At 40.0% G+C, this 10,484-nt stretch overlaps 1 protein-coding gene across 1 annotated transcript in view; it reads right to left on the bottom strand.

Annotated features, from left to right (window-relative positions):
- foxp3a (forkhead box P3a) overlaps positions 1 to 1,442 on the bottom strand; it is a 16,180-nt gene extending 14,738 nt beyond the window's left edge. Inside the window, exon 1 of the mRNA XM_031566984.2 lies at positions 1,216 to 1,442. Within this exon, the coding sequence (XP_031422844.1) occupies positions 1,216 to 1,240 (25 nt within the window). The 5' untranslated portion in view covers positions 1,241 to 1,442. The remainder of the gene's footprint in view (positions 1 to 1,215) is intronic.
- Positions 1,443 to 10,484: the final 9,042 nt, after the last annotated feature.

The raw sequence follows: 10,484 nt of genomic DNA, 5'->3' as shown, positions 1-10,484 counted from the left end.
TCTGTACTGTTTTCCATGTTGCTCACATGAAACAGTAACAGTGTGTATGCATTTTCACTTTCTGAGCATATTCCTCACTTGAGGCATATTCCTCACTTGAGCACGAAGGAGGACACACACACACACACACACACACTCTTTCCATGCATTTCATTGTCATTCCACTGTCACATGTCTATCTCATCTTCACACGTAGTTTGTTTTAAACGCGGTCTAGACAGCAGATACACCTGGCTGCGCACATGCGTTCATGAAAGAATGAATGTCTGATATTACAGAGGTGGGTTGGAAGCAGCATCCCACTGCTTTGCACTAGCAAGCCGGGTGACATTCAAGAGAATCAATGTGACTCACAGCTTCCATAATTTGGGGCAAAGTTGCACCTCACTCACGCAAGCTAGAGATAGTTGATATGATAAGAGCACTTTTCTCACAAGTGTCAGCAAGGTCATTTAAATGTACTTCCACCTTATCTGCTGCTCGAACACTCAATCTTACTACTTCAGGATATTTGTTTCTGGGCTGGACCTGGTGCTATCTCTGTACCTCGATCATTCATACACAGGTAATTTTCGATTGTTAAACTATGTTATCAATTTTTCAATGGTGCTATCAGTATGCAGCATGTGAAGTTTTTGTGAGCCGTTTTGCAAGCAGGCATCCTCTTGAAGGAAAGCACAAAATGCAATGCTAAATATTCACAGCCTTAATGCAATGCTGAATAATCAGGGAACATTATACATACAGGTAACATTCAAATACTTTCATTGTATCATAGAGCTTATAAAAATAAATGCTTATAAAAGCAATGCTTATAAAAAATGCAAAGACTTCCTCAGTATCTGTACATCTGTACAAGTTATATAAATAAAACCGTCAGATGTTAAATTCAGCTTGCAATTTGACATCAATACAATTCATGTACTGCAAGTAATAGCACCGCATATAATAATATCAATGGCATTGTGCATTATTGACCACCCACCAGATGTGGATGATTAATCATCCTCCATTCATTCAGGCTGAGAAAGACTCATTTCTGTCTATCTAATTGTGTCTACTACTCCCACCAAATTAATGATATTAATTCATTACTCATTCAACCACAAACATTCCATTTCTCTGTTTCTCTCTTCCTTCCTCTCACCCACTCGTGCTGCGTTTAATATCTGATGAAGTCAGGCAGTCTTTCATTCCAATTCCACGATTACTTACCCAAACCACTGCTGTCTCCAGGCATCGCAGCCTGTCAATCAACTCACAGTCTGCGCTCCTAAGCGTTTCCTCACCGCCTCTGTCTCTCTGTTCTGTCAAAAACCACCAGTGCCTCAATTGTCTCTCACTCAAGAAGAAGAGGAAAAGACCAAAAAAAAAACATGCACTGATAACGCTCCTTTTGAGTTACCTTTCGGTGCTCGCCTTGATATGACACACATCACACAAACACCTCTAAAGCATCTCTGTTTACTGATGTGCCCCTTTTTATGTGCTCTATGCACATATATAAACATATATAATATATAAGAAAACATTTGTTTTAGTTTATACAGCATTATATATTATAATGCTGTATAAACTAAACTACATAATTTTGTCTTTGTTGAAATCACTTTCTGATCTTTACCAAAATATTATTGTTGCAGGAAACATCCTGCAGCAGGCCTGACGCACACACACACACAAACACATTGCTGAAGAGTTTCCTTGCATATATTTAACGCTTGCATATATTTCCCCTTAACTTTTGTAGACTGCTATCGTTCAGCAGGTGTGGTATCTCTGGGTCATCGCAGTACTTGTTAGTGGATGATTAGCTGGGTCCATTCTACTATCAGCTGTTTCGTATGAGTTCTTGTAAATGCATTGGTTGTGCATTGGTCACACATCGCATGCCGATTGAATGTTGTAAGGGAAGTTTAAACGCAAGATGCAGTGCATTCAATTATGCTCATTGGTGAATAACTAGGAGATACATTGAATATGTCTGTAAAAAATATGTAAAAGTTTGTTCATAATACAAAGTATTTGACCTCTGTTTAGCCTGTCTGACTAATTAAATATGATTCAGAAAATAGTAATCTCTTCATCAAACTTCTTCCAGGAAATATCAACATTCGTTACTTGAATGAACTATGAATGAAAAGCATTCACGGGTGACATATATACACACGATTTTCAATTCAAAATGTAAAACATTAATTAGGACTGCATACTTGTTGCATACGAACTAGCTTGTGTCTGTATCAGTTTTCATTATATGCTATAAGTATACTTCAGGCTTCATCTGATGTTTTTTTGTATCATTTTACTGTGAGGATCTCTGGATTTTGTATTACATATTCACACTAAGCCTCACGTCTTTATTCTAAAATGCTCATCAGTATCTAGTCTATTTATCCAGGCCTGTATTTTGCCTTTGTCATTAATGGCCACTTTGGATTTAGCGAGTAAGAAATAGTCAGATAACAGTAATTACAAGACAAATCAGAGGCATATAGACACTGCTTCTCCTGCGCTGTAGTTGAGCTGGTGGGTAATTTCAGGGTTTAGTGGGTCAAATACCAACTATTTCTGTGCTTATTGTTAGTCACAAAGGGTTGACTCTCTGAAGATGACAGGGTGCGAAAATGGCCTGGAATCTGATTCACTCAATCTCAGTGCAAAAAAAAACAATAACATTTCTCCAGCAAACTCCATCTGAGGTCACACTGCTACACAGTCATGCCGATGTTGTGATTGACACATCATTGAATTCAAATATTTTTCAGAGTTTATTCTAATTACGCTTGCTGCACTGCACTGTGCTTTGCTTCTCTTTCAAGTCACTTTTTAAGTTTATCAAAACAAAAATACATGCAGTTGTCTACAGGAAATGGCACTGCACAATGTAGTTGTGCATTTTGCCTCACACTTTTATAAGGAATGTTGTCTCCTAGCTACAAGCAGAAAACTCTAGGGCGAGTCGGCTCCCAATGTGCCGCAGATTCGAGTTGTGTCCCCTCTACACTCTGCTGCCATGTGAGAGCAGTGGAAGGGGATTTGCCATGAAATGGATTCCGTGCCTCGGAAAATATATGTGCAATCGTGCATAAAAGTTATTCAAAATCAACAGTTGAAGGCTTTTTATGACTTGTGAGGAGAATGACCTGAAGTAGGCCAGGTTCTCACAGTAGGCCAGGTTCAGGGGCTAGTTGTTTTTTATCTTATTTAGATATTAACAGGGAGCGAGGAGAGTAGCCAAACTAAATGTAGGCCTCTCTGACTGACCTGGCTTCTTCCTTCTCAGAATAACATCTGTATGAGGATAATTTTACCACGTGGCCGTATGTGATTATCAGAGGTGTAAAGTAACGAATTACTTTTACTCACGTTACTGTAATTGAGTAGTTTTTTTGTGTACTTTGTAATTTTTAAGTAGTTTTTTAAATCGGTAATTTTACTTTTACTTAAGTAGATTTTGACTGAAGTATTGTACTTCGCTACATTGGAAATTACATCCGTTACTGAGTAAAAAAAAAAAACATAGTTCAAGGCAGGAATCGCGCACCACAATGCTCACTGCAGTGGTGGATGCTGCATAGAGTGGATGATGGAGTCGATGCAAGGCACCAGTACGGTGCCGAGTCACGAGAGATAGATATGGAGGAAGATGATAGTGCGGACTACCAACAAGCTGCGGACCACCAACAAGCTGAAGCACCGAACTTTCCGCCAGTTGAAATTAAAGAAGATGAAGAAAACCCGTGGCCACATCTCAGCAAGCAGTTTGCCTTCCAACGTAAAAGAGGCAACAGCTATATGCTGTGTAAACTGTGCCTAATCCGTCAGTCAGAACTTTCTGCTTATACAAATTAATCTTCAAATCTGCGCAAGCATGTGTTGGTAAGTACAGTATTTGTCCCTTTCCATTAGTAGTTCAGACAGCGTTTTTGTCATTTAGTTAGCTTTGCTCCATTAAGCAAAATATACGTTTCATGGCACTAGTAGGTAGTAGCCTAATTTTGGCTAGCACTTGCAACCGACCTGAGTATGCTAACGTCGACAGCGGTCATCCAATAGACTAATAATACCATTCCTGTCTTCCATTCGTTTCAGGTCATAGAATTATTATGTTCAGTCTCTCATATTGTGTTAAAAACTGCAGATCAGTCATCAGCAATGAAATACACCACATAAACTGATATTAGGCTAATCATTTGGCTGCCTCCCATGCCTTGAAACAGAACAATGTGAATGCGCACACCATCGTTTTCAGACAGTTGGACAAGTCAATGTGTATGTCGTTATCTGCAATTTATCACGATGTTTAGTCAGATATTGATAACGATAAGTGGTGGCTTTGCAACGTGCACGTCTTTCATGTTCATGCTAAGGGGTCCCGGTTAGCAAGAATTGAGGATTATGAATTGTGATGCATGTAGAAATAGAAAATAATGCTATAATTCTGTATACTGTAGTTCTGTCATCTCAAGTAGCTATTTATAGCTATTTCTGTGTTATGATGCACTCTTGAATCTTGATGGCAGCTCAATACTTAATTGTCAGAAATGTTGTTTGTCATTCTACAGGTCTAGTCTATGTCAGACAACACCTTGACCGGATGTTGGAGGCTGGAGCAAGTTGGACAACATTCATCAGATGAAGATGATTTATTTTCCTCAATGAAGTCCAGAAGGTACAGGGGAGTTAGAAGGGTACCTAGCCTGTGTCTCAGTCAATATGGATCTGCTGAACGCCTTTCAGAATATCAAAAAACTGTCCCTGAAACTCAATACTGGCCTACCTGCCTCGGCTGCCTGCGAGCGACTCTTCAGCTGTGCTGGATTGCTGTTCAATGCAAAGCTAGCCCGGATGAACTCTACTCATCTTGAAAATCAGCTGCTGCTCAAACTCAACAAGAAGTTTGTAGACTAATGCTCTAAAGGTGGACACAAGTAAAGTAACCCAAGTTTAAGTGGGGCAGCGGTATTTTAACTTTTTATTTTAGCTGTCATGTCTTGACATGTCCTCCCAAAAGTTCTTAAATGTTGTGTTGACATGTTTAATGTTTGACATGTTTAATGTCATTGCACTTATATTTCTAAAGATTCTCTTTTAATAAAAAATAACTAGTTTTTGTATTGGATTTATGACCCCTTGTCCTTTTTTGCACTATATAGGAGCGGCCCCCATCAAGTTGTTGAAAGTAACTAAGTAACTTTTACTTAAAGTACATTTTAAATTAACTACTTTTTACTTTTACTTGAGTAGATTTTTAGATGGGTAATTTTACTTGTACTTAAGTAAAATGTCATCAAAGTAATTGTACTTTTACTTGAGTACAACATTTCAGTACTTTTTACACCTCTGGGATTATACAGGAGAATTAGGGGTACGCACACACCAAAAGTAGCAAAAAGAACAGATCTGATGGATGAATGTTAAAGGAGCGAGAAGAACACACTGGGCTGATGGGGAAATGTTAAAGGAGCGAGAAGAACACACTGGGCTGATGGATGAATGTTAAAGGAGCGAGAAGAACACACTGGGCTGATGGGGAAATGTTAAAGGATTCACGAGCAAAACTGCAAGTGGACACCACTTATGTTATCACCTGAAAAAAGAATCTGACAGACCCGCACTGGCCAGTGTTTTTAGAAATGCCGAATGTTGAAAAGCGAAAAGATGAGCAGAATAAAACAGACATGACATTGACCAAAACCAATCCACAACTTCATAGTGTTTCCACTCATTGACCTCCACTGGCTGCCTGTAGCTGCTCGCATTAAGTTCAAGTCACTTATGCTTGCCTACAGAGTGCTTGATTTTTCTGCTCCCACCTACCTAAATGCTCTTGTAAGGGCAAATGTTACACCCAGGATGCTGCGCTCTTCTAGTGAGCGTCGTTTGGCACTGCCGTCTGTGCAAGTACGGCAGTCCAGACTATTCTCATTTGTAGTTCCACGTTGGTGGAATGAACTGCCCAGCACTACCAGAGCAGGGGCGTCCTTCTCTACCTTTAAGAAGCTTTTGAAGACCCAACTCTTCAGAGAGCACTTCCCGTCCTAACTGGCACTTCGACTAGTGTTTAACTTGCAATTACAGCAGTTACATTTCTGCACTTCTTTTTCTTTTCTAATTCATTTTTTCAATATTTCTTATGTAAAGTAGTATTTATTGTTACACCAGGTTCTATTGCTCGTAGCTTGACTATTCTCTCCCTTGTACGTCGCTTTGGACAAAAGCGTCTGCTAAATGACTAAATGTAAATGTCCATGATGAACCAAAGAAGAGCAGGGAAAACGGGCCAATCAAAACTCCCAGTGAAGGATTCTTAGAATTATTAGATTATTAAAATCTTCATACCCCAAGTAAAGACTCAGTTCATATTCTCTCATGTCAACCAATCATACAACCTCCTTAAAGTGTCTAATCTGAGGTTTGGTATTCAGTTCAACTTGGACATAAATTAAGTTGGCGGTTGTAATTTTAGTCCGCTACGGAAAAAAAATGGAGGTTATTTTAAATTAGTTGGCCTATGCATTTGGAATTTAGTTTATTTATATAACAATCTAAATGAGACCATCAGGGTGCATTTCAGGATGAAGAATTACCTTGTCTTTTACACAGCAGGGTTAAATGCTATCACTATTATGTTCTAAAAGTGTTAAAGTGTTGAGTGAGTAACGTATCAGACAAAGAAAATTATTATTTGACATACCAGTACGCTACAGACACAGAAAACAGTCAAAAACAGCAACTTTATCAAAATGCAATCCTGTCTGCATTAAACTTATGTACGTAATAAAAAAATCACATATTTAGTACTAAAACTACAGTTCAGTTGACTTGAGTAATATTCTAAAAACATTAATTTTAAATTGCTTCATCGAATACCCTTGGAGATTTTACCAGCTAAAAGGTAAACTTACCTGAGTGTGTGGGTCTGTCTGAGAGGATGTACAGTGTCATTCATCTCAGAGGGACCTTTATAGGGCTGTAGGAAAAAAGCCACTCCCTTTTCATACAGCATGTGTATTGCTTGGTACATCTCTTTGAGTGCTTTATGGATGACAGATGGATGAAGTACTTAAAAGGAGCTTTTGTAAAAGTATGCTGTTTGACAAAATCACGTTTATTAAATGATTTCTCTCTGCTGTTTTGCACTGTTAAAGATCATAATCAGCTTTTGTTTAAGTCAGCCAAATTCGGCATGAGAATCACACTGTCATTTAAATTATGTGAAACCTGCTGACGATCCTGCATCACTAGGTGTACCAAACTCATGTAGAGAAAAATTTGAATACGTTGATTCATCAAAGGTTCCTGTGGTTCCAAAGTTGCGCAACCCAGAGGGAATACGGTAAGTGGAAAGCAAGATGCTGATATACAAGGTATACAACAGAGGCACCAAATGAAACAACGCAAAAGCGCGATTTTTCTCCTGAGCTGTCAGAAACTATCGTGAGAAACGACATTTCTTAGACACGCACCTTGACTGTGTGGTGCGTTTCGGTGAAAGTGACACACAGCATGTAGTAGATTTTTGCAGGCAAGGCACATATGGGTCTTGTGTGTTATTATACATGAACAGTGGTTGCTAGGAAGCAGCTCATGTTAGGAGGGACTCAGCAGTCTATCTCTTGAGCAGCTCTGATGGGAATGGGGTTGTGAGGAAACCCCTACAGTCTTAATTTCACATTACGGACAGTTTACACAGAGCTTCAACGTAACAGACCACAGGTTCATCTGAGGTTACACAAAGAGCTTTGGTTTAGACACAGTTTTTGATAGTGGTGAAGGACTTGCAATGCTTTATTCAAAAAAAGTACAACTGAGAGCTCTGTGTGTCATTAGCAAACACAAAGTCCTGAAATGTCATCAAAATGAACAAGGAAACAGTGCAATAAGACTTCTGGGGAAACTTCAACCTTCAACCTTGGTCCTAATTGTAGATCTTTTTGTGTCCACATTTTTTGCTAGGGACAAAAACGTATCGAAATCGGTCCAGTATTGAGTTAGAACGCTAAACCAACTGCAAAATGGCGGTACAATGCACGCACAAGCATGCACGTCTCTGACGTAAGCACCCCATTCAGTGCTTGTAGTCGAAAGGCCTACTGTGTGGTGTTGGATTGGGCACTCCGAGGAGAGCGCCTCCCTTCGATAATCGACTACAGGCGCTGAATGGGGTGGTACATCAGCGACCGGAAGGAGAGAGAGGTAAGACACTGACTGTACAAACATTTTCTGATGTTTCTTTACAGCTATTAAGGTAAACAGGCGCAGGTGTGTCTCTGTATGGATCCCTTCCATGTTGTCAGATCCTTATAATAACATTTACAAGCCTGTCAGTGGCTAAAACTAGTGGTTAACTTTGACGTGCCTGCTCGCTCCAGAGGATCCCATTGTATAGCCATTTTGTGGTTGCTGGTTTTAGCATTTATGAATTAAAGCTGCATATTTAATAGAACATTTTGCAGAGCATTACCATAATACAAATAACAACAAAAACAACAGCAACAATCATAATACTGGTAATAATTACAACCGTAAACATTACAATAGCAATGATTGGGCCCGGAATCATGATTTATAGACAATATACAACCGTATGGATGTCCCCCTCTGCCCCTAAATCTCTGGAAAGAAATTCCAGAGAAAAAGCAAGAGATGCTCAGAGAAAAACCCTGTTACGTCTTTGGAAATTCCGCTGCGGGGGGTACGTGACGCGGGGCCCAAAGCTCACAGGAACACTGCGTCTTATAGCATCTCTGACACCTGGTACGTTTTTCATGATCTTACTCTCTACTTTTTACGCAGGAAAACAACTAAATCGTCAAAGGTCACTTCCTTTTTTGATTTTTTGGTACAAACTGTTTTCACAGTTCTTGTTTAAAACCATGAGAAAACAAAGTGTGCTCACCTTTGTTTCCTCTTTGAGCTTCACCTCAATAATAGTTTGTGGCTTTTGGCTTCCGTGACAAATAATACATGTTAAACGTGACCTGGTCTTAGTCTGGTTTTTAAAAAAAAACCTGTTTCTGTGCACGTTTCTGTGTTTGTATGCATGTGAGTGTTTTTGTGTGTGTGTGTGTGTGTGTGTGTGTGTGTGTGTAGAAGGTATGTTGGTGTGTGTGTGTGTAGAAGGTATGTTGGTGTGTGTGTGTGTGCATGTGTGAGCAGGTGTGTGTGTGGGAGTGCAGGTGTGTGCGTGCCTGAGTGTGTACATGTGTGGTTGTGTGTGTGTGTTAATATTTTGTGGGTTTTCAGATGATTATCAGTATCTCAGAAGATGAAATGTGCTGAAGCTGCCAATCTGCACACATCTGCTCCTGACCACAAATGCTTGAATATGTAAACAATCACATGAACTCCCCCCACCCCCTGCACCATGAGCCGAGGTTCTGCCCAAGGTTTACTCTGCCCAAGTTTGTCACCCTTGTGTTTACTCCCGGGGGTTCAGACTCTGGCTTGTGTAAAGCGCCTTGAGACAACTTTTTTGCTACGGCACTATATAAATAAAATGTAATTGAATTTATGGTGAGCTCAAGTGAGCATAAATAACAATATAATCTTATTCTGAAAAATATAGAATGCATTTAGAAGCTCACAATGTGCTCAAAGCTCTTTGTAATCTATTAAGAACCAAAGAAAAATGCTCTGATGGTAAATGCTTATGTTTTAGAACATCAAGCTTGTAGCTTTGTTTTACCTTTTGTGTTCCAACATAAAGCTTATAGAATGGCCTATGATAACGCTGGTGATGCACAGTGTGTGCTCATCAGCAGATCTATCTATTTCATTCATGAGCTCAACATTCAACGGCTGTAATTATTTACAAAATATTTCACTTAAATTGCTGAAGGGCTCGGTTTCCCCTTCTATTCTTCCATGGCATGCATATGGGTTTCTCTCTAGGATATCCCAGTAGTGTGGAAAGGACCACACAGCTCAGTAGATGACACTCGTAGGCTAAACACACGAGGCACACATCCCCTGCGTGTACAGGCTGGAAATGGTTGCTGACAGACACTGATCACACCTAGTGGTTTGAAGCAGCACTGAAAGTGGAACAGTCACCAAGACGACCGTAGCACGAATAACCTACTGCATGAAATATTTAGCACCATTTGATGATGACGATGGTTGACCTATAGGCACAGGGGTCAAGCTCTACTGCACTAGTGCGGATGTAATTTTGTGACGCAATAAGCGAAACATACGGAGTGCTCTACCGTCAATAAATTACAAACAAATAACAGTACATGTCTGTCAAGGTCAGGGCGAGCCTGAAATGTCTACGCACCGGCATATCACCCAAATCAGTGACAGGTAGGATAAAATCCTCCACTTGGCCTGCTATTACTGGGACCATGTCACTGTCTGTTTTGTCGGGGGGGAAGTATATGCGACCTGCACGTCTACATGGTTTTTAAAAGGGAGTGGGCGTGTACTACTGTTTGGAGCGACCGAAAATGAGAGGGGGGACTAACACCAACACA

Source organism: Clupea harengus, chromosome 4 (assembly GCF_900700415.2).
Source record: "Clupea harengus chromosome 4, Ch_v2.0.2, whole genome shotgun sequence".
In the NCBI taxonomy this organism is placed as follows: domain Eukaryota; kingdom Metazoa; phylum Chordata; class Actinopteri; order Clupeiformes; family Clupeidae; genus Clupea; species Clupea harengus.
The sequence above is the reverse complement of the archived record's forward strand: the minus strand, read 5'-3'. Positions and strand labels throughout refer to the sequence as shown.